This window comes from Oryctolagus cuniculus, chromosome 20 (genome assembly GCF_051225735.1).
Source record: "Oryctolagus cuniculus isolate XC-2025 breed Fujian yellow rabbit chromosome 20, ASM5122573v1, whole genome shotgun sequence".
NCBI classification, from domain to species: domain Eukaryota; kingdom Metazoa; phylum Chordata; class Mammalia; order Lagomorpha; family Leporidae; genus Oryctolagus; species Oryctolagus cuniculus.
Genome location: NC_142886.1, coordinates 43,606,892 through 43,631,610, shown reverse-complemented (window position 1 = coordinate 43,631,610; position 24,719 = coordinate 43,606,892). Strand labels below are relative to the sequence as shown.

Sequence of the window (24,719 nt, the reverse complement as noted above, 5' to 3'; positions counted from 1 at the left end):
GAGGATTAGCCTAGTGAGCCACGGCGCCGGCCTTTACCTATAATTTTTAAAGAAGGATATACTAAAAAATGTTAAAAATCAAAAGACAAACAACAAATTAGAAAGATATTTTTGCAAGGATAACAAAGGATTGACAACTTTAAGGGATAAGTGACAAATAAATAGTGTATAAAAGAAAGGACCAGACAATTCCAAAGGAGTAAGTAGAACTGATATAAATACATGGGAAAATATTCTAAAGCATAATAATTTCAAAATTCCCATTAAAATGCAACTTCATCTGTGGCCCATTAAAATTTAATTGGAACACTGTTGCTAAGAAAAGAGAAACAACATTTTCACATATTCTTAGTCAAGACCTCAAGAACATCAACGCTCTCTGACTCAGTAATTCCATTTTTTTAAAAATATTTTTTATTTATTTATTTGACAAGTAGAGTTACAGACAGTGAGAGAGAGAGACAGAGAGAAAGGTCTTCCATCCGATGGTTCACCCCTCCAATGGCCACAACGGCCAGAGCTAAAAGACAGGTGCCTCCTCCTGGTTTCCCACACGGGTACAGGGGCCCAAGCACCTGGGCCATCCTCCACTGCCCTTCCAGGCCACAGCAGAGAGCTGGACAGGAAGAGGAGTAACGGACTAGAACCTGGGCCTGTGCCCCAGGCTGAGGATTAACCAAGTGAGCCACAGTGCCGGCCCCAAGTAATTCCATTTTTTAGGGATGTTACAGATAAAGAAATTTCCTGAAAAACAGGAAAAGTTCTATAGAGTTCATTAGTGTCTTAGTTTTACAGCAAGATTTCAACCTGAAAACAGGCTTGAATGTTTAACAAGCAAAATATTTTACATCTACTAAAAAATGAGTTTAGAAGAATACAGGAAAACTATGCCCAGTGAAAAACAACCAAATGTAAATTCAAATATGATCACTAATCTGGCGAGCAGCCACCACGTATAAGGAAACCCTGAAGGGCTACATATCAGAATCAAGAGGACAAGTGCATTAACACTATAAATTATTGTTCTTCTTTCCATTTTCTATATTACTCAAATTTTCCACAAGGAGCATGCATTGCTTTCAGAATGGAAAACAACTTTATTCCTTTATTTTAAAAAACTTTAAAAAATCATTAACATATACTTGTAGGTTTTTATGGGGTACAGTGCAATATTTCAACACATGCACACAGCATAAAACGATCCAACCAGGCAACCTGCTTTCCCATTTTTCTCATCCTCCCTTGGTGTTTGGAGCTACCAGATCCTCTCTTCCGGTCTTCATACAGAGCCTAACACAGTGCTGTGAGCTATGGCTACCCGCCATGCTGTGGCACACTGGAGTCACTACTTCTATCTGACCCTCCCCGACTCACCCTTCCCGTCCCACTCTCTAGTAATCGCTGTTCTAAGTTCAGGTGACCTTTTTTTCAAACTTCCACGTGAGAGTACATGCAGTACTTGCCTGGATGTGTCTGGCCTATTTACAAAACGTAATGACCTCCACGCATTTTGCTACAAATGTCAGGATTTCATGCTGTTTATGGCTGAATCATACTCAATTGTGTATTTTACCACATTCCCTTCTTTTTTTCTTTTTCTGACAGGCAGAGTGGACAGTGAGAGAGAGAGAAAGGGCTTCCTTCCATTGGTTCATCCCCCAAATAGCCGCTATGGCCAGCACACCACGCTGATCTGAAGCCGGGAGCCAGGTGCTTCCTTCCTCCTGGTCTCCCATGCGGGTGCAGGGCCCAAGCACTTGGGCCATCCTCCACTGCCCTCCCAGGCCACAGCAGAGAGCTGGACTGGAAGAGGAGCAACCGGGACAGAATCCGGCGCCCCGACCGGGACTAGAACCCGGTGTGCCGGCACCACAGGCGGAGGATTGGCCTATTGAGCCACGGCACCGGCCACCACATTCCTTTCTTGCGTTCATCTACTGATGGATAGCTGGGTTGAGTCCATGACTTGGCTACCAGGAACAGTGTTGCACTAAGCAAGGGAGGTCAGGCAGGTGTAGCTTTGATATGCTGGCTTCACTTCCTCGGGACATGTACCCAGACGCCGGACAGCTGGGCCACATCCTAGATCTACTTGGAGTTTTATGAGGAACCTCCACATTTTTCTTCATATGGACGGACTCATTTGCATCCCCACCAGTAGTATGTAAGTGTTGCCATTCTAACTGTAATGAGGCAATATCTCATAGTGGTTTTCATTAATGTATTCCCTAAAAGCTTGTGATATTGAGCAGTACTTTTATAAAAAGAATTTTGACAAAAAAAAATCCATAGATTTACTTATTGGTGGGGTGGGGGTAGGAGGGGGTAGACGTTACCTCATGCCTGAGGGTTTCTTTTGGCAATACTTCTATCATAGACAGAAGGGTTTCCAGCCACGCATTGCTGACACCTGATTGGCAAAAATATAACATGCTCAATTAAATCTCACAAATTCAGGTTCAAACCAGTCACTGATAGTCACAATAACATTTAATGACAAAATGAGAACAATGATTTGTATTATTATTCTAAGAAGATTTTCTGCTTTTTGTTTTAGCTAACACCTAGAAAATTTTATGTTTTTAAAAATATCAGGGGTATCTTTAAGTTAAGCTTTCTAACTGTATAATAATACTAGAACCACAAGTGGGAAAACAGAAAAAATTCTAAGGACATAGTCATAAGCTAAACTTCAGCCTTTACAGACACTGAGTTGTGTTTTTTTTTTTTTTGTAAAGGAGACAGCATGACTATCTGAAGCCTTCCGAGCGTTGTCAGCACGGTCTCACTCGGCTACCTTCAGACCAACAGGACGCAAGCAGCCCCACGCACCTCCCCAGGACCACGACCCAACGCAGAAGGAAGCACGCCAGGCCCTGACCTGTGTCCCTGTGCTCCAGATGCAGCAGGATGACTTGCAGGAAAGAGTGGGCGTACGCATGAACTGACACTGATTCTTCCTGCAGAATGGTCAGAAATGACACGGCAGCCGCTAGCTGCATTTCCACTCCCGCAACGTGGAGCACTTCCTGTGTGATCAGAGAGTTTGCTAGTTACACAGCCAAGAGAACAGACATCGTAAGGCTTAAATCCATGGTTACAGAAACACAGTCTACAAAATCACTACATATGAGCTTTAAACACACGTACTTCTTCTTCTTAAGAGAACTGCGTTAATCTGCTCCTGATCATTTCACTCATCACATCACATAAAATTCAAATTAAAATTTATAAACACCATTCTGTTGCTTTACTGAATAAAAACCATAAGCAGTACATAAGCCTATAAACAACAAACAGTTTTAACAGATCTCAATTTCTATTTTGCTATTGGCACTGTACAATTTGTCATCCTACCTAGAGTAATAATGTCAAAACTCAATCACATGTGTTTTCATTACTTGTATTTCTGCTTCAAAAAATAAACATTATGTACTCTACTATAAAAAGGGATGGGCTTAGGAGTGTGAAAACCTATTTTCCCCTTTAAATAACTGCTCAGGATGCAAATTACTAAAAAGTAAACTCTTTTTAAATATATGAATTTTATTTAAAATTAATTTTATTAATGCCATCTCTATTTATCATTAAAGAATTTTGAAAATGCATATTCAAAATTAAAGACTGCAGCAGAATATTAGTTTTCACCAGTCAAAAAGCTATCTTTATAAACCTCATCAAAGATACTGCCTAATCTTCTCTGGAAGAGTGTGTGTGTGTGTGTGCACGCACACACATGCATATATGGGTAGTATAAAGGCAGCATAAGGCATTTTTTTCAACTGTGGAAGTCACTGGAATTTTCCTTGTATGCCTATTTTATAAGCAATATGGTAAAATTAGCAGAAAAACATGGAACTCATAATCATAAAACTGAGTTTCATATCCTAGGAAAACTAATCTTTCTGCATTATTTCCTAGTGCAATGTATAAAACGTGGTTACGGCACCATCTTCATAGAGATTTAAATGATTCAAACAGAACTTGAATGACTTACCAACTTGCTGTGCAAATGGGCATTTAAACAAGGACCCCTGCAATCCACTGTCTCCTCTCTTCACAGCCCTAGGGCCACCTAGTAGGAATTCCATCGCATTCACAACCTGACTAGCTCTTCACAAACCTGTTGCTTCTCCAGTCTTCCTCCCCTCAAGAAATGAGTTAAGTGGCAGCTCTGCTCTTCCGGCTGCTCAGCCTAACCTCTGGAGTCACCCTTAACCCCTCGCAAGCCCTTACTTACCACCGTCATAAGATCAGCAAATCCTGAAGGAGCTACCTTCAACACGGATCCAGAATCTGGCCACTGGGCACCTCCGCTGCTGCCATCTTGCTCCTAGTCACCATCATCTCAGCTGGCAGCATTCCAACAGCTGGTCCTTGGTTCTGCCATTGCCTCTACCATCTATTCACTATACAGCCATCAAAGGATTCTTACAGAAAGCCAGATCATGTCACTTTTCAGCTCAGAACCTCCACTGGCTTTCCATCTCAAAGGCAAAGTCAAGTCCTTCTAAGTTCTTACCGACTGGTTTTCAAGCCCATCTTTCCCCATTCTTCCACAGGGCTGGCTCCCTGACCTCTTTCTCACCTCTACACAAAGATCACCACCTTTTCAATGAGCGCTTCCCTGATGGCTCCGTTCTAAACGGAGACTCACTCCTGATCCTAGCTCCCGCCACCCCTCTTTAGGTTGGCTCATCACCGTCACCAGCGCACAGCCCAGTCATTCGTTCAGTCCGTCTCCAGGACCGGATCTGAGCTTCCCGACTGCAGGAACGGCTGTCCTGGCCTCCTGGCACACGTTCAGGGCAGGCACTCGGGGAGGCAGCCACCGGGTGACTCTCCCCCTTCCACCTAAGTTCCTGCTTTTGATGCTCTCTCCCTTCACGCACATTTCCACACAATCTAAAATGTGTTTCAAGATACCTGGAGGTGGGTCCTGAAGAATTAGACAGAAGGGAATCAAGGATCAGATAGAAAAGCAACCTCAACCCTCTCTCCATCACATCCACAGGGAGATGGTCCCGCCTTCTTCTACCCCAGCATGTCCGTAACCGTGACCTGCAGCAAACTCCAGGCGCTTTGATTCAGCACAGTGATGCCACTGTCTGTCATCACGCTGGGAAGTGACGCAGTACCCCCCACAGCAGGAGAAACAGACTCAGAGCAGTGACAGAGTTCCCTGAAGGCCAGCGAGCTCGTAACCAGCTCATAACCCCAAGACTTAACCCTGGCCTGCACAGTCAAAGCCCTGCAAGGCCCTGGACTCTCCCTCACGGAATCTGGACAGCCATTCACCCTGCACGTGGCCGTGTGGGAGATCCGGCCACGTGCCCTGGCTGTGGCACATGTTTCTGTGTTAGGCTTAACTCCTGGAAAGCCTATTACATACAAAGCTGGAGGTTTGGTTTGGCTTTGTCCTAATCTTTTGTATCACAGGCACAACTGTTATTTTACAAGGTTTTTCAGCCAACAGACAATGACATATCTTGAGGTCATGGCTGAGAGAAAAAGAGAAGGAGCATTAAGACAGAAAGTGGAGGCCGCGATTGGTCTCTTAGATCAACCCCTCCCACACACCATTCCCAAAACACATTTGTTCCACACTAACGATACTGGAGCTGGAAAATGCTTTTGAAAGATTCGACGTGGCCAATATACATCACTCCCAGGTTTCAGAGAACACAGCTTTTATTTAGAAACAGAAAGGACTTTGCAAAGAAATAAGAAATTCTGAGGGCCACAATGTACACTCCAGTTCACGTGGGTCTGCGGTTTACGTTCCAAGAGCTGTAATTAAGCCCCGCTCAATGGCATTAAGGTCCTGGGCTTTGAACATATGCAAGCTTTATGCAAAAGAAGAACAGGAGAAGCTCTCCAGTGTCATATCTTCTTCCTGTGATACTTAGCCTTGACTCCCGCAGCGACATCTGCCCCAACTATTTTGCATCTAATTTTCGAAAAATCCTCAAGTCTTATCAGGATTTGGCTTTTTCTCTTCTTGTGCTGACTTCAGCCTCTGGGACTGTCCACTGTTAAGAAACCAGCACAGACTAAGAGATTTTATCACTGCTACAAATCAATGGATTTCTAAACATACTTCACAAACATAATTCAGTAGGAGCTTGATACTTACCAGTAAATGCTCTTCCACAGCCACACCTCTGCACAAACATTAGTGAGATGCACACTCTCTGGATAAATAAGCGTGCATCCTCATGGGCCTTGGAAGACACTGAAAGGTGAATTCCTCTATGGCTGAAGTGCAGGCCTTAGCGCCAGTGACCACTCCTCTGACTGCTACTGTGAAGGCTGGCATCCCAACTCGTATTCCTCAAACACGAAATGAGACAGCTGAGAAATGAGTTAATGGTACACTTCCAATTTCCCTTTCAAGGAAGCAAGGTGGGCCAGACACTTCTGCGCCTAAATTCATTCTTTAGTTAGCATGAATGATACCAAAAAAATAAAAAAACATTTTGTAAAACAATGCAATCCATGCCTTGCAGAGCGGACAACAGTTCTGTCTCCAACAACTTTGTGTTGTACCCATGAGAAGACGCTTCTCTTCACAAGACACAGCCTACAGGAATAAGCAGTGAGGCGTGGGCTTATTCCAAGAGAGCAAATATTTTAGTGACCCATTCTGACACTAACCTTACTGGAAAGTACATTTACTGTGAGAGTGCTCAGGGGAGGTAAAGAACTCTAAAATGACAGTGTATTCTTTGTGTAGTTTGAGAGGTAATATCATAGATTACTTTGAAATAAAATAATAGGGATTTAAATATTAAAGATCTAGGATATATCAAATATCTGGGGGACTAAGGGTAAAAATGTAGGAATTTCCAGGGATTAACAATAATAGTGAACAGGTTTTTTTCACTTTAAAATTGCAACACTTATAAAAGACTTTAACTCAAATAACTGACACATGCTAACTCTTAGACTTCTTTAACAGTTCACTGTGATATCTCCTTTTCCCTATCCCTGATGGTCACATTTCACACCCAAATAAAAGGCGGGGAGAGCTCACAGAGGGCCTGGAAATTAAAATCTGAGAGGGAAAGGAAAGGAGAAAACAGCAAACAGGGATAACAAAGGAATGTGCTCTACACTTCTGTAAATCTGGTTTCAGTGACGAAACACAAGGTTCATGAGGAGGTACACAAACAAATATCCCGAAGATCTCACTACATTAAGGAGATAGCAATGCCAACAGTAACTACTGTTGTAATCGTGCAATGAAATATCCTCCCACGTAAAGGTCACCAGGACATGAAAACAAACCCACAGATGCGAGACCACAGTTTTGAAACTGAGTATCTAGTTGGATTATTCTGCTATGTCATTTCTACATACAGTAAATTAGGATCATGGGTAAGTTCATGATTTAGGCATAAAATGTAAGTAAGCAGCATTTTCAAACGTTGCAAAGAAAGTATGGGCTTAGCAAATCTGTTTAATAGATGTGATAACAAATAATCATTTAAAATGATCACATTATGATTACATTTAGTTAAATTTTTTCTTAAAAAGTACAAACTCTTTCCTTGGAAAAAGAATAGCAATAGAAAGTCTAGCACATTTTGGTAAACAACTAGAGCATCTATCCTAAACTCTCTAAAGTAGCCAGACAAGAATCTCATTCAGAAGTCAATACAATTTTAACTTCATTCACATTATGTATTAAGTACCCATATCTTGCTGAGTTTTCAGAGAAACTAAAGGAAAAAAAAAGTCAGAGGTCTGGTTCTGTCCCGTAAGTGACTCCTGCTGATTATAAATCAATCAAGGGTTCAAAACTACTCATTTCCTTATGTTCAAGGCACTTTGTGCTGGGTGCTGGAGACCCAACAATGAGTAAGGTTATCAATGAGTGCAAAACATTTTCAGCCCAAAAAAAATGGAATTGTCACAGCAGACTTGTACTAAAGAAAATATTAAAGGGCCTCCTTCCAGAAGGAAAAATAATCCCAAATAAAAATATTATCTTCAACAACAATAAATATGTGGGTAAATCTAAATAAACCTAAATGACCTATAAGACCTAAATAAGTCATATAAAACTAAGGAAAGGGTAAAAATACCAAAGAACATTGAAGTTTGATAGCATTTCTTGTAATGTCTAATGTTACTAACAAAGAAGAGTACATAACTTCTAAACTAAGAGGACGAGCAGGAGGGAGAATGATAGAACTACCTAATTCCAAAATGGAAATGAGAATGAGGAACACACAGCAACTGAGAAAGGAAAAGTAAAGATGGTAGTAAAATGACGTGTGACTACATTAAATATAAATGGGTATGTTCTAATCAAAAGAGAGTGTCCCGGGGCCTGCACTGTGGTGTAATGGATTAAGCTGCCGCCTGCAACAGCACCATCACAAATGGGCACCAGTTCTCGTCCTGGCTGCTCCACTTCTGATCCAGTTCCCTGCAATGCACGTGGGAAAGCAACAGAAGATGGCCCAAGTCTTTGGGTCTCTGCACCCATGTGGGAGAACTGAAGGCTCCTGTCTCCTGGCTTCAGCTTGGCCCAGCCCCGGCCATTGTGGCCATGAGGGGAGTGAGCCAGTAGATGAAAGATCGATCTCTCTCTCTCTGTAACTCTGCCTTTTAAATAAATAAATCTTTTTTTAAAAAATAGAGTATCACATGGTATCTCATAAATACATACAATCATCAGTTAAATTTTTAAAAATTATTTAAATATGAAAAATAAACAAAATAGAGCATGAGATTGGTTTACAAAATAAAGTCCAATCATTCTGTTTAGCAAAGAAAATTTAAAACATGAAGGAAGTTATTTAAAACAATGAAGGAAGTTATTTCAACACATAAATCAAAACAGGGCTTAGACCCAGAATATATCCAAAATATCATCCCACTGAACAGCTATACAAAAATTTATTTACCCATCATCTGTTGATAGTTACCTGGGTTCTTATTACAAATAAACTTGAGATGAACATTCAAATGCAAGGCTTTGTATGAATATATGCTTCAATTTTTCTTAATTCTCAGAAGTGAAATGGCTGAATGATACAATAGGTGTATATTTAAATTTCTGAGAAACAATTTTCCACCATGGTTGTACCATTTCACATTGCTATCAGCAGCATATGAGAGTTCAAGTTGTTCCACATTCTTGCCAATGCCTGGCATGGGCAGTTTTTTCTTAGTATAGATATTCTAACAGGTGTATAGCATGTTTATTTGCATTTCTCTAATAACTAATGATGCTAAACATCTTATGTTAACTGGCAATGTACAAATCTTCTTTGGTGAAATGCTATTCACATTTTTGCTCATTTTAAAAAATTGAGTTGTTTATTACTGAGTTTTGAGGGCTTTTTACAATGATCAAAAATGTGAATAGCATTTCACCAAAGATTTGTGGATGGCCAATATACATAAGATATTCTGAACACATGTCCTTTATCAGATAGGTGATTTACAAATATTTTCTCCCATTCTTTCTCGTCTTTTCATTCTCTCAAGAGTCAAATTTACTCAATTTTCTTCTACAGATCATGCTTTTAGCATCACACAGAAAAAACCTTCGCCTAATCCAAAGTCACACAGTTTTTCTTTCCTGTTTCTTCTAGAAGTTTTCACCATTTTAGTTTGTGACACTATAGATTTATGATCTACTTTGAGTTCATTTTTTATATGGTGTGAAGTACAGACCCTTTTCCCCAGTTCTTAAGTCTGTCTTTACACCAGTGTCATATAATCTAAGTTGCTATAGCTGAGTATTATGTCTTCAAATCAGAAAGTGCAAGGCCTCCAATTTTGTTTCTGTTTTTCCAAAGCTATTCTAGGTCCTTTACATCTTCATGTGGATTTTGGAATCAGCTTGTCATGTCCTACCACAAAATAAACAATTAAAACTTCAGAAATTTTTATATAGAGTTTGATTTGAGGATCACTCATATCTTAACAGTGTTGATTCTTCTGATCCATGAACATAATACATTCATATATTTCCATTTACTTGGTTCTCTTCTCCCAGGAATGTTCTGTACTTTTCAGTGTATAAGCCCTGCATATCAACTATTATATACTTTAATGCTAGTGTGATAGTTTAAAATTCAATTTTCAACCGTTTGTTTTTGATAATGTAGACAGATAATTGATTTTTATATATTCAGCTTATATCCTCCAACTTTCTATACTCATTTGGTAGTTTTAATATTGTCTCTTTCATAAACTCCTACATGGAAGATCATGTAATCTTGTTGGAGTTTTTGTTGTTGTTTTGGTGGTTTCTTTTTTTATTTATTCTTTCTCTGTAATGTAGATGCCTTCTTTAAAGATTTTTTAATTTATTTGAAGGACAGAGTTTCAGAGAGAGAGAAAGAATGAGAGAGAGAAGAGGTCTTCCATCAACTGGTTCACTCCCTAAATGGCCACAATGGCCAGTGCTGGGTGAAGCCGAAGCCAGAATCCAGGAACTTTTTCCGGGTCTTCCACGTGGGAGCAGGGTCCCAACCATCTAGACCACCCTCCAGGCTTTCCTAGGTACATTAGCAGGGAGCTGGATTGAAAGTGGAACAGCTGGGGGCCGGTGCAGTAGGTTAATCCATGGTGCAGTAGTTTAATCCTCCTCCTGCAGCGCCCGCATCCCACATGCAAGCTGGTTCTAGTCCTGGCTGCTCTTCTTCCAATCCAGCTCTCTGCTATGGCCTGGGAAAGCAGTAGAAGATGGCCTGAGTCCTTAGGCCCCTCCACCTGCGTGGGAGACCCAGAAGAAACACCTGGCTCCTGGCTTCGGATCGGTGCAGCTCCAGCCGTTGCAGCCATTTGGAGAGTGAACCAATGGACGGAAGACCTCCCTCTCACTGTCTGTAACTCTACCTCTCAAATAAATTTAAAAAAAAAAAAAAAAAAAAAAGTGGAACAGCTGGGACCTGAATTGTTGCCTATATGGGATGCCAGCATCGCAGGCAGCAGCTTAACCGGCCATGCCACAGTGCCAACACCAGTGCAGACGCTTTGATTTCTCTGTTGCTTTCCTGCACTTTGGATGCAAGTCTAGACTGGACTTGCCCTTTATTGGAAGACGTGCTGTATCTAATTCAGCAAGGACACGTGCCATAGTTTTCTTAGCAGTGTCTGTTCCCCATTTGGAGATCCAGGCAATGCTGGGCCTCCCAGAAGGACTCGGGAATTTCTTGCTGCCTCTTCCAATTTCCAGAATTTCTACAGAACTGTCATTATGTCCTGGTGTTCCTGATTCATTTGTCAATCCAGATTTCCGTCTGCTATCATATTACTTCCTCTTAAAGAACTTCCTTTTCTGCTTCTTGAAGTACAGCTCAGGTGCGATTGTTCTCTCAATCTGTTTGTCTAAAACAAGGTTTCCCAGGCTGGGCATTAGCCCAGTAGGTGAGACATCAGTTATACTTGTGTCCGCACCTGAGAGCCTGGGTTCCATGCGCTCCAGCTCCTGACTCCAGCTTCCTCTGAGAGTGGACCTAGGAACCAGCAGTTATGACTCACGTAATTGAGTTCCTGCCACCCACATGGGCGACCTGGATTGAGGTCTTGGCTCGTGGCTCCAGCTGGGCCCAGCTCTGGCTATCAGCAGCATGTAGGGGGTGAACTGGTAGATGGGAGGGTAGTGTCTGTCTGCCTTGGGTGAACTCTGGTTTTTCCAGTTGTTTTTATCTTTTTATTTCAATTTGGATGATTTCAATCTTCTCTGCCTCTCGAACTAAAAAAAAAAAAAAGACTCTGTGTTCATCTCTAAAAGATATTTTCATGAGGTGGGCATTTGGCACAGCAGTAAAAATGTCACTTGGGGCATCTGCATCCAATACCAGAGACCCTGGATTCAAGGCCTGGCTCTAGTTCTGAGTCCGGTTTCCTGCTATTGCACACCCTAGATGTGCACACCCTAGGGACCACTAGATGCGTCCCTGCCACCCACATGGGAGACTCAGAATGAGTTCCCTACTCCAGTTCACAGCCTGGCCCAGCCTCAGATGTCATGGGCATTTGAGGAGTGAATTAGCAGATGGGAGATCTGTCTTCTTTGTTCCCATCTCTCTACCTATCAAATTAATATAAATAAACATTTTAAAGATATTTTCACTGGGTATAAATTTCTGGTTTATTTATTTCTTTTTTCTTTCCGTATTTTTTGTTAATTTTTTTTTATTTGAAAGGCAGCATTACAGAGAGGCAGAGAGAGAGAAAGAGAGAGAGACAGAGAGGTCTTCCATCTGCTGGTTCACTCCCCAGATGGCCGCAGTGGCTGGAGCTGCGCTGATCCGAAGTCAGAAGCCAGAAACTTGTCCAGATCTCCCAAGCGGGTACAGAGGCCCAAGGACTTGGGCCATCTTCCACTGCTTTCCCAAGCCATAGCAGAGAGCTTGATGGGAAGTGGAGCAGTTGGGACTCAAACTGGTACCCATATGGCATGTCAGCACTGCAGGCGGTGGCTTTACCCGCTAAGCCACAGCCCAGGGCCCACTTTCTGTATTTTTAACATGACGCTCTCTTATCCTCTGGCCTGCAGTATTTGACTAAAGCCTCTAGTTTTCCCTTGGGTCCTTTTGTCATTCGCTATTTTCAGGACTGCCTCTTTCTTTTTGAGTAGTTTGACTATGAGAGAGAGAACATGTGTGTCTACATGTGTGTTGGTCCTGCTGTGGGCCTCCAAGCTTCTTGCATCTATGGCTTCTTCTCTTCCATTAATTTCAGAAAAGTCCTATTCTTCAGGCTTTTGTTCCCTGCTCTCGGTTCTCTCACTCTGAGGCTCCAGTCTGCACGTATATTATCCACTTCCTGCCATCTGAACGTGTAGGACGTTCTCTCCTGTGTTCTCCCACAAGTCATTTTCATCTTTGCTTCAGTGTCAATAACTTCAATCTTCAAGTTCACTGATTCTTCCCCGCTGCATCCAAACTGCTAAGCTTCACCTCTGTCATCATCCTCTTTACTTCCAGCATTTCCATTTGATTATTTTACATAACCCTCTCTCTTGGAATTTAAATGTGCATATATCCATGCATGTTGTTTTTCACTGGATTTTTTTTACATATTAATCATAGTTATTTTAAATTCACTAATACTTTCAACATCTGAGTCATCTCTGATACTACAGCTGTTTGCTTTTTGTCTTCCTGATATTTGTGCCTTATTTTGTGTGCCCAGAAATTGTTTATGGGCTGCTGGATATTCAGTGAAGACAGAGGCAACAGTCTGGTCAGCTGTCAAGGTAGGAGGCTGGATAAGTCTACTCAGTAGTGGAGCTGGGTTAAAGTTTTGCTGTAGCCATGGTAACTTCCACAGAACCACATTCTCCAACCTCCTCCCACGTGGACACTGCTGTCTTGGGTCCAATGCCTATGCCATGGGGTTTCCTGCACTACCTGCAGCCCTCAGCAGGGGGCTCCCTCCACGCTACTTGTTGGTTCCCTAGCGTAGATTACTGTTGCTTATTACTACCTGGGGGCTAACTGTGGAAGTAAGGGACCAGTAATCGTGGTCCAGACCATCTTAGGCAGGGCCTTTGAGCCCAGATCTCAGGCATGGAGCTTCTTTAGCATTCCTGTCTATGACTTGTATCTTAGGGAGGGGTAGGTCTTTGCAAAGATCAAATCTCTTGCTCCTTCCCCACTGATAGCAAACCACTGCCTTCTATCAGTCCCGGTCTAACACCTCCTGCCCTCTCCCAGGGCCCTTTGTTCACAGTGGTCCTCGCATGGTCCTGCAGGGGCGAGGGTCTCCTACACCTCTTCCAGAGGCAGGGGGGCCTTGCATCCAGCACTCCCGTAGCAGCAGTGGTTCGCCTGGGCCCTGGAAGCAGGAAGGTTCGCTGCTACTTCCCTAGATTAGACTTCTCCTTCACAAGAGAGAAGGGTCTGCAGAGGTGGACAGAGCGGCTGCAGTGCCTGAGCAAGGGCAGTCACCAGCACCGTGTCACCAAGGGGCAGACTCTCGAGCCCCTTCGCTGCCTCCCAGTCTTTCTCATGAGCAAACAGTGAAGACTTGTGCAGAGCGATTTACAAATGAGTGCAAGGCACCCTTGTCTGGGGCTCCAAGTTATTATAACGTGATGCAGACTTGCTAGCCCCAGTCCATCTACAAAACTGTGTTAAAATCGTAGATTTTCTTCTTAAACAGTAGCCACTCTCCCTCCTGCACTCTGCCGTGAGTTGGTGCTCTGTGTCCCATCTTTCCTCAGAGGGCTTTGTCCCCTTTTGAATTTAGTTCACTTGGTCGCCTTGTGATGCGCTCAAGGAGACTTATCATTTCGTGGGTTTTGTGCATGACCTGTTGTTAGAACAGGAGTGACATGTTCTTCCAGCTTTCTATATTTGACGTGGAATTAGAACTGACTGCTTTGGTTTTGTGCCCTGAAAGGAGTCCCTACTGTCCTACAATCTTTACCACACATTTCAAAGCCGTCAAGAAACCACACTTAACTTTCATTGCAGGTGGGGTAAAACAACAAGTGACTGGATGACAAGGAAGCTCACGTGGGAACCTGGTCTCTCCCAGAATTTACAGGAAGGTGAAGTTCAGGTTCGTCAGAAGTTGTAGCTCCCACAACTCTTTCTATAAGACCAGAAAAACTTAAACATTCAGCAAATGTTTCCATAGAACCTGGATTATCATTGCAATCAGCAATGTCTGTTTATTTTGTCTTTAAACACAAATATATATACATAAAAAATGAAAAACATGGATATTACTCTTAAAATGCTTTGTGGTCAGTGTATTTTAATTTAGAGCTGTAAATCATAGTGTATGTGTCAGATCCCCCTCTGTCTTCTTTGAAGAATTCATATGACAGCATTTAGGCCCACCCTATTTGTCCAGGATAATCTCCCTATCAAGATCCTTAACCACATATGCAAAGAGTTTTTTTCCAAATATGGTAAAATTTATAGTTCCTGGGAATTAGGTCTTGATATTAAATTAATTGAGGAGTCCTTAATCTGCCTATCACATCACTTAAATAATTTTCATGTAAAAAGGCAGTAAGTTATGACGATGCTTTTAAAGATTTCTCTGGGGGCAGTGTTGTGGTCCAGTGGGTTAAGCCACCACATGCAACATCAGCATCTCATATCAGAGCATCGATTCCAGTCTGGCCACCCACGTGGGAGGCCCAGATGGAGCGCCAGGCTCCTGGCTTCAGCCTGGACGAGTCCTGGCCATTGCAGTCATTTGAGCAGTGAACCAGCAGAGGAAGATCTTTCAGTCTCTGTCTCTCCCTCTGTGTCACTCTTTGAAATAAATCAATCAATCTTGGGGCAAAAAAAAAAAAATCTGGGTGAGTAGGCTCTCAGGAGGCGAAGCAGAAGCAACAGGTGCAGTGAGGAGGCTGTTGTAATAACCAGATGACTAACTGGAGAAGTGACTATGCATTCTGCTTCTGTTGTAGTCATGGAGATCTAATGAGATGCTGAATAGCTGCTCAGAGGAAGGACTCAGGAGTCAGGCTTCCAGTTCAAACATTTATTGGTTGGTTTCTTTGAAATTCAGAATGAGAGAGAGGGAAGGAGAAAAAGAGAGAGAAAGGGATGGAGGGAGGGAGGGAGAGAGAGAGAGAGAGAGAGTGCACCAGAGAGTCATTTTGCATCCATTGGTTCACTCCCCAAGCCAAGAGCCAGGAATTGCAACTGTGTCTCCGATGTGGGTGGCAGGAGCCCAGGCCTTTGGGTCATTATCCACTGATTTCCCAGGTGCAGGGAGCTAGATCAGAAGCAGAGCATGTGGGACTTGGAACCAGTGCTCTGATAGGTGATAATGGCGTCACAAGCAGCAATTTAACCACTGCACCACAACACAGACCCCTGTTCAAACTTTATTATTCCTCTCACTAGTTACGTGACTTTGGGCAAGTTGTTTAATGAAGCTGTTTCTTCCTCTATTAAGTGACCATTAGAGAACCTCTATGAGATAAGAGATAAAAACGTGTGAAATGACTGAGTACAGCATCTGGCACATGTCGCTCCCCGTCTTCGTGGAGGAACGACACAGGACCCTGCACTGTTCTTTCGTCTGCTCGGCCCTCCCCGGGTTTGCTGCTGATTCTTCCCGGGTTGGCTACTGTCCCTTCCACCTCTGTGGAAGGGCGGTTCCCCCTGCCACATTCCCCACTTCCGCAGGGGATCGGCACACCGCCAGCCGGCTCTCTTGGGGACTGCACAGGTGTTCCCCTTAGATGTTCCTGGTGCATGTTGTCTCTCTCCTCCTTTATAGTCCTCTTCCGCCAATCCCAACTCGGTTGCCCACACGCCGAGTACGCTGCTCTCCTCCAATCAGGAGCAAGTCCCACAGTCTTTTGGTTGAACTGGAGGCAGCTGTGTAGAAGCTGTTTCCCTTCTCAGCACCATATTGTGGGAAAGCAGATGCACAGAATAAGTCCTAATTCCAGTAACTTAGTCTAGTCCAAGATGCTCCCCACAGGCACACACAATATCCACAGTGGCTATTTTTTTCTGTGCCTGACACTGCAGACTTTTACAATTTTATTACATATATTTTGGTAACCAAAATGTAACTGAAAAACAGTTCAATGAATTTAATAACTCAATAGGTGGAGACAATTTTTTCACACTGCACTATAGAATTATCTATGCTACATGATGTAATTATGTCTTTTACAATTTTACATTTTATAAAAGACTACAGTATTTTATAAATTTATCTTGACAACCAAATTCTTTCACTTCTATATAACCAGAAGTTCAAATAAAAAATTGAAATCTAACATGTCAGATTTTAGTTTAATATATTGTGGAAAAAGAATTAAAACTTAATTAAAAGGACCAATAAGAAAAAAATTATTTCTTCAATAGATACCCTAGGGATTAAACCACATAATGTGAATGCGTAAGCACTACAGCAACTATATTTAAGTGTGTATTTATATACAGGGAATTTAAATTGGAGGTCAAAATATTTCTTTTCTAGATTTTTACTTAAATTTAATCCAGCAGTGAGTTACCTAATTGCACCACCATTCATTGTCCCCATGGATACAACTTAAAAAGGAAATCAGAGAAATACTATGGATTCGTTCAAGTCCTATCCTAACCTTGTTTCTGTCATTTCATTTTTAACTTTAAATCCCCTCCTCTCCAAAATTGTGAAAATATCAATCCATTTTAAAACCATTTTTCAGAGGCTGGTTCTGTTCTGTGGCATAGCTGGTAAAGCTGCTGCCTGCAGTGCTGGCGTCCCATCTGGGCACCAGTCAGGATACGGCTGCTCCACATCCGATCCAGCTCTCTGCTGTGGCCTGGGAACGCAGCAGAAGATGGCCCAAGTCCTTGGGCCCCTGCACCCTCATGGGAGACCCAGAAGCTCTTGGCTCCTGGCTCCTCGCTTCAGATCCACCCAGCTCCAGTGGCATTTGGGAAATGAGCCAGCAGATAGAAGATTCTCTCTTTCTCTCTCTCCCTCTCTCTCTCTCTCTCTCTTGCTCTCTCTCTCTCTCCTTTGCCTCTGCCTTTCGGATAAATAAATCTTTAAAAAAATTTTTTTCAGTTAATATGTTATTAAAAGGATGAAATGAAAATATAATAAAAATATAATAAAACAAAAATATAAAAAAAACAATTTCAGTGGGAAATTTCAGAATACTTAAAACAATAATAACTTCCTCCATCATTTTATCTAGTGTTTTTTTAAGGTAAAGACAAGGCAAGAGGTGAGCTCAAAAAGCCACTTATCTGCCTGTTGTAAATGTGGTAAAAAAAATCTTGGGAAGGATTACTTCTTGAATGAATTATTTTGAATTCTCTAAAAGTAAATCAGTCACAGAAGACCAGTATTATTAACAAGCACACAATCATTCTTGCCACGGCTCTGACAGTCTATCAACCGAGACACTGAAGCCAGCAGTGCCCAAGCCCAAGCCAACATCTGGAATCGTCCCTCATTCCCACAGCCAACCATTCACAGGCTCTGTTCGCTGCACCTCACTAAGTGGATCTCAAGTGTGCTCACTGTCCTCCACTGCTTTAATTATCTGGCCTAATCTAAACCACCATCAAATATCGTAAGGACAGTGCTGGAAACTCCCTGACTGTACCATTCAATCCACTCTTCACAGGATAATGACCACAGTAAAACTGCAAATGAGATTAAGTCACTGTCCTGCTTGAAGGCTTCAATAGCCTTCCACTGTCCTAAGGCCAAAAGCCAACAATCGCATGCCCATCCCTGACCATCTCTCATCGCCCCCACACCCATCCAGCAGATTCCAACCACTTCCTCCTCCTGCGTTCCCAGTTCTCTCACCGTGGGCTCCCTGCTGCTCTCTGCTGGACTGGTCATCCCTCACTCTCAAGTGGTCACCTCCCCACACCTTCAGCTTTCGGCTCCTCCCAGAGGCTCTCATGGACTTCTTGGCACAACCCGGGCCTCCTTGCTAGTCTATTACTTTTCCTCACCGCCCCCTCTTCTTTGCCTTCAGAGTCCTGATCACAAATTACAGTTATTCCTTTTTTGCTTTTTGGTTTCCTTGCTCAGTGTCTGCTTCCCGCTCTGGACTGCAGCCTCCTGGCAGAACAGCTCCATTTCCCAGTGCTCTGAACACGTGGGAAGTCCTCAGTAAATACTCACAAATGAATGGCACGCCATCATCACTAAATGTTCACTTTGCGACACAAGACTGCTTTTCTATAAAATTAAGTTATGGCTAAGGCAAAGGTAAATAAAGTGGCTGTATGAGATTTTGTCATGGTTTTATATCCAGAGAGTAACCCACGTGTAGAAGCATAGCAGGATGAAGTGCTAACCAGGAATACCAGTAAGTCTTACCAATACCCAAATACAATGATTTTTAAATGATCTGCACATCAACGTGGGCCTTATAATTTGAAGTGGCATCAATTGTTTGACCACCTGCCTCCCATATGAAGCTCTGTAAGGCCGTGGCTGTTGCAGTTGCCCACAGTCCTCCTCGATGGCCCCAGTCTTCAGCGAATGTGAGCCAGGGCCACACAGTGCTCTTCTGTCATCAGGGCTCACAGCACACCACGCGGATGCAAAGACCCCAGAGATCGAGGTCCCATCAGGCCCCGCCCCGCTCTCTGACCGCTGTGTTTGAAGCTTAGGCTCTGAGGCACTGGCTGCCAAGAATGGGAACAGCTGATCACAAGCCAAGGCTCCAGGAGGTGAGGCAGGTCTGGGAGGCCCCAGCCCCCACATCCTGGTTTCCTGTCGGTGGTCATGTAGCTAAATGTGTTTCCATAGACAAACCCACTCTGACCCTCTGCGTTAGCCTAGAGGCTGGGTGTCTGGGCGCCAGTCTGTCAACTGCCCGTTTGCAACATCGTAAACAAATGTCCTCCCCTTCTTTTCCCCAAATCCTCCATCCTTCTGAGGTTTGATAACTGCACTACATGCAGCTTAGTTATTGCCCACAGTCCTCACCTAATCGTTCCTTTTTGTAATTCTTTCTAAGTTAGCATAGAGCAAGGTAAATGAGGCTCCTAATAGTTGCTTGCTGATGAACTAAGGAAATGAAGGAATCTATACATTCTTAGTACACATTTTCTCTGCATCCACTCATTCAGCTAATCAACATTCTGAATTCATTTTAATTATGTTAGAAGCTTATTGAAACTCTATCACCTATAACAGGCATAGCTTATAGTTTCATAAGATACATTTGATTATTTGTATAAATATGATACACGTATATGAATACATAAGATGCTTTATACACGCCTATGAAATTAAGGTTTTTGAGGAATTGTTATTAAATTGCATTTATTATGAACCTATTAGCAAAAGGAATTTTGCAAAACAACTTAGAGACCGTTAGAGGTCATTATTTTTTATCTTTCGTCATTTTGTCCTAGCTTTCTAAAACTCTGTACATTCAACACACTCTCTATGGACCAGATTTAGCTGGCTTAACAGAGTGTGCAGCCTACTCAATATTTTTAGCTTTGAATCTAGTTTGCTTGCTTGTATTAACTCTGTAATCATAACAGCCTAAACACTTTCTACTATCAATTAACTGGCACCTCTGGGTGCCATTCTAACAAGCTGAGGTCACTTAAGTCATGGGAATTGAATGAGAAATAAACGTGGTCTGTGTAGGCGTAATTCCTTGGAAATTATGACATAATCTTTGGAAAAATAGATATGAAAAAGTTTATTCACTTGTGAATCATGCAATGTCAAAATAAAGATCAGCATCTCAATTCACCATTGTACTCAGTTAAAAAAATCAAGCTGTCTGTACAGAGACATGGGCACTTTATGAAAATAATGCGATGTACATCCCTGAGGCAAAGGCAGGGACCGGAACTGTGCTGTGTGAAACACAGGGACGTACTAATAATTACTGATTCTAAGCAAGTGTGAATTCATGAAAAACTAGGAAAAAGTTAAAACCAAACAGAAAGCCAAAGCACAGTATGCAAATCTCCCTACTACAGTCTCTGTTCGTACAAAACCTCCTGACCCAGAAGCAGGCAGGTTCCTGGGGGACACTGTTCTGTTCATTCAGGTTTTAAATAGAATAGCATGTGCACATAGGTGCAATTAAATAACATATTACTTATTAAATATTAAATATGCTAAATGAACCAATAAATATTAAATAGACTGTGGTGGCAAATCAAACATTTTTGTTCATAGCAAGAAAACGAATTCTGAGTGAAATAAGGAAGCCATAAAATAAATACAAACCTAAAATCATTATGGCTATAATTCATCCTTTATTGGCTGATTCCTCAAGTCACTACAGGGTCTTTTTAAGGATTATCACCTTAATTATATTATTGATAGTGTACAAAAACAGATTGATGTATTAATACTGATTTTAGTCAACAGAATACCAAATAAGATGTCTGTGACTTTCTAAGAACAATTAAGACTTTTTGAGCTACTAGAAGACTAACTTTATTAAAATGTCTATATTGAGAAAATGACTGAAGAAATCTTTACACCTAATCTTCTTAAATATCTTCCTTGTAATTCAAAAACAGACTTGATAATATCTCCTCCAGTCAACTATCAGGTACAAAAAATCAGTCAACAAAGCCCTGATATTTTCTCCCAACAATGACAGCATGATATGAAGGGAAATGAAAAATTCAAATCTTATTTCATACCAACTTACTCTGACTTTTGGCAAGACTCTCCGAAGCGTCTCAGCAGGATTTTGTCGCATCAAAAACGGAAGATTTGCAATCACACTTGTTCCTTGGATATCTTGACCAGCACTTACAAAGAAAATACAAATTTATAAGCTTAAATTCCCCATTATGATTATAGAAATCACATATTAATTTGGAAATGACTGCTTTTAATAACTTCTGACAAAGTCTTTAGAACATTATTGAGATACAAAAAAAGTCAAAACTGAAATTTCATTAAGTAAAACTTAGAACAAATATAATAAGATATTAATTATGCTTGTACTAAAGTGATTCTCATTTAAATACATGTTTAAGTCTAAAAGCCTTGAGACTATTACTAAATATTTCAAAATTCTACTTCACTTTTTGCCTCCGACCTGCCCGTTTGCTGTAGTTTACAAGAAAAAAAATGTAAACGCACTGCAATAGGACAGCCACAGCAAGAAAGGGAACAGCAGTAAGGTCAACTACAACAACTGCACAACAACTTTGTGTTGGTTCAGTGAAATTATTGTCGCACCAGAAGGACCCGCGAGCTGCCGAGACTCTCGAAAGATCCGCTCAGTACTCTGAAGGGTCAACCGGGCACACTCACACCATGACTCTATGAAGTAACGCTCACTACAGCTCTACCAAAATAATCCCTGTGAAGTCTGGTGGCAAAATACCTGGGGGAAAGCGTTTACATTCCTTTGAGAAATGATTCCCATGACCCACAAAAATTATTTGCTTTTAAGATCTGTAAATTCTTGAAATACATATCAAAAAGCTGTTAGTGAGGGCTATTAGAGGGAAAGTAGACCTATAGTTAACTGATACCGATTTAAACACGGATTGCTGATAGATATGTACTTATTTACTTAATCTAAATTATTTTACTTATCTCTTCAGATGGAACCATTTGCAGTTATATCATACATACCTAAAACTTTAATATATGTTTTTTAAAGTAATATATTTTTGCTTTAGAGTTTTTAAGTTCAGTTAATAAGAACCATATTCTGGGGCCAGCACTGGAGAGTGGGGTTTTAAGCCACCACCTGCCATTCAGGCACCCTATATGAGCACTGGTTCAAGTTCCAACTACTCTGCTTCCTATCCTGCTCTTGCCAGTGCACCTGGAAAAGTACCTGGGCCCCTGCCACCAATGCGGGAGCCCAGACGGAGTTCCACGCTCCTGGTTTCAGACTGGCCCAGCGCTAGGCGTGATGGCTGTTGGGGATTTGAACCAGAAATGGAAGATCTCTCTCTCTCTCTCTTTCCCTTTCAAATACAATAGATAATAAATCTTTTAAAAAGAGCATATTCTGACTCAAAAAGAAGCTGCCTTGCTGTAAAGAAAGGCTTCTCCCCTGTTGACGTACAGCAAACCGTGATGTAAGAAACCACAGACGTTCTACTGCGCTCACCACTAAGTGAATCCTTTGACAGTTAAAATCAAGAAGGAAAGAGAAGGGCATGTGACAGGGCACCACGCCAAGAAGGAAGAGAATAACAAAGGAAAATTAAAGTTGCATACAAACATAATACCTGCAGAGATTGAACAGTAGCCCCTAAAAGATGTGTACCTCCTAATCCTGGAACCTGCAAAGTGGTCTTAATGTTCAAAAGAATAAAATGAAGAGATCATCTTGGATTATCCAAGTAGGTCTCAAATCCAGTAACAAGTGTCCTTGAAATAGACACTCAGAGGAGAAGGCAATTTGACCACAGAGAGAGATATGAGTGATGGAGCCATACGTCAAGGAACACCGTCAATCACCAGAGGCTGGAAAAGGCAAAGAACGGATTCTCCCTCCAGAGCGCCTCTGGCATCTGAATTCCGGACTTCTGGTTTACAGAATTGCGAGAGAAGAAAGTTCTGTTGTTCTAAGCCACCTACTCTGCGGTAAGATGTGAACAACAGCCAAAAGAAACGAATGCACTACTAAGACACTGACGGAGAAGAGGATTACCGGAAGAAGTCACGTTTCATAGGACAGCGTCCAGCCCAGAGCAGAGGCTCAGTGATCGCTCTTGAAAAGTGGAAGAATAAATGGCCACCCGGATGAGTGGCTGTCAGGAATACCTAATTCCAAGCATTGATTCTGGAGTTTTACTCACTAACTTCAATCAGTAGGGGAAAAAAAAAAAAAAGAGTACGATCTCAGATGCCTCACAGATGTGCAGACAACACATTTCACAGGAAGGCAATAAAAAGGCAACAAAGCAAAAAGAAAAGAAAAATACAAAATGTCAGATTTTAGCCATAAAATATCAGCAATTACATTCAACACAAATAGCCTGAATATATCAACTAAAAGGAAGAATCCATGGAGTAGATTTAAGAAAAATAGACGGACCAACTGTGTACAGTCTCCAAGATGCTGACCTCAGAATCACAACCTCAGCAGTGTGGAAGGAAAACTGGGAGATGACATGTTGTGGAAAACTGGATCCAAAGCAAGTGGCAGTGGCTACGTCAACATCAGCTAGAGTGAAGCTCAGAGAAACCCAGCAGAGGCAGCCAGGAACATTACATAGACACAAGCGGCAATCCAGCAAGAGAAACCGTGATGTTAAATGTAGATACACCAAACAGGGTCCCAGCATGTTTAAAGCCAAAACTGATAGAACTGAACGGAGAAATAAATAAATAAATACACAGATGGAAATGTCAATACCCCACTCACAACTGACAGAACTGCAAAGAAAAACCAAAAAGAACATAAAACATAAAAAAAAAAACTTCATGGAAAATGGAATCAAGATAAGTTTGTTTCAGCACAAAAACATTTTAAGTCCATGCATACAAGAGGTCTTTGAAAAGTTGAAAAAAGTAGGTATTATTTTTTAAAAAAAAACTATGCCTAGATATCAAACTTTTTCGGTACCAAAATAAATTTATCTTTTAATAAATTTATCTTTTAATTTTAATAAATTTATCTTTTTATTTATCTTTTAATTTAATTTATTTTTTAGTTTTGTATTATCTTAATTCCATGAACTTTTTTAACTACTCTTGTTTTAGGACTCAATGGTTCCATCAATCAACAAAACCTAATAGACATTTACGAAACATGCAACAGTAGAACATGTGTTCCATTCAAATGCCCAAAGAATACACACATTCTGGTTCACAAAACGAATTTCAACAAATTTTTAAAAGTTGAATTTATGCAAAGAGGTTCCTCCAACTACATGCAATCAAACTAGAAATCAATAGGAAAAATAACAGAAACGCATGAAAACTAAACTCACTTTGATATTCTCCAAAGAGGGTGCAAGAAAAAGTCTCAGTGGAAAATTTAAAATATATTGAATTAAACTGTTAACAAAAATTCAAATCAGAATTTGTGTTCACAGTAAATGCAGCGCAGAGAGGGCAATTTATAGCACAGATGCACACTTTAGAAAAGAGAGACGAACACAGTCATGAACAGGTCCTGAACAGGTCCTGTAAAGAGCAAGGGTTGGTGTGGTGCGGCCACTTCTCCTTGGGTCTCTCTGCCTTTCACAGCGCTCCTGGTAGTGCCCTGTGAAGACAGACCATCCACTGGTTCACAACCACTGTGGTCCGTAGGTACCACTATGAAGAACACCCAGGGA

The 24,719-nt window shown here is 41.6% G+C and overlaps 1 protein-coding gene across 8 annotated transcripts in view; it reads right to left on the bottom strand.

Annotated features, from left to right (window-relative positions):
- The window catches only part of PPP4R4 (protein phosphatase 4 regulatory subunit 4), a 103,094-nt gene that overhangs the window by 45,386 nt on the left and 32,989 nt on the right, over positions 1 to 24,719 (bottom strand). For 5 of the 8 annotated variants that reach the window (XM_070065569.2, XM_070065572.2, XM_070065568.2 and 2 more), the window contains exons 3-5: positions 21,113 to 21,215; positions 2,882 to 3,029; positions 2,337 to 2,410 (exon numbers count right to left, since the gene is read on the bottom strand). In XM_070065569.2, the coding sequence (XP_069921670.2) occupies positions 2,337 to 2,410; positions 2,882 to 3,029; positions 21,113 to 21,215 (325 nt within the window). Of the gene's footprint in view, positions 1 to 2,336; positions 2,411 to 2,881; positions 3,030 to 3,997; positions 4,181 to 4,240; positions 4,497 to 21,104; positions 21,216 to 24,719 lie in introns of those variants that run through there. The other 3 variants (XM_070065579.2, XM_089322733.1, XM_089322734.1) reach the window with 3 other exon arrangements.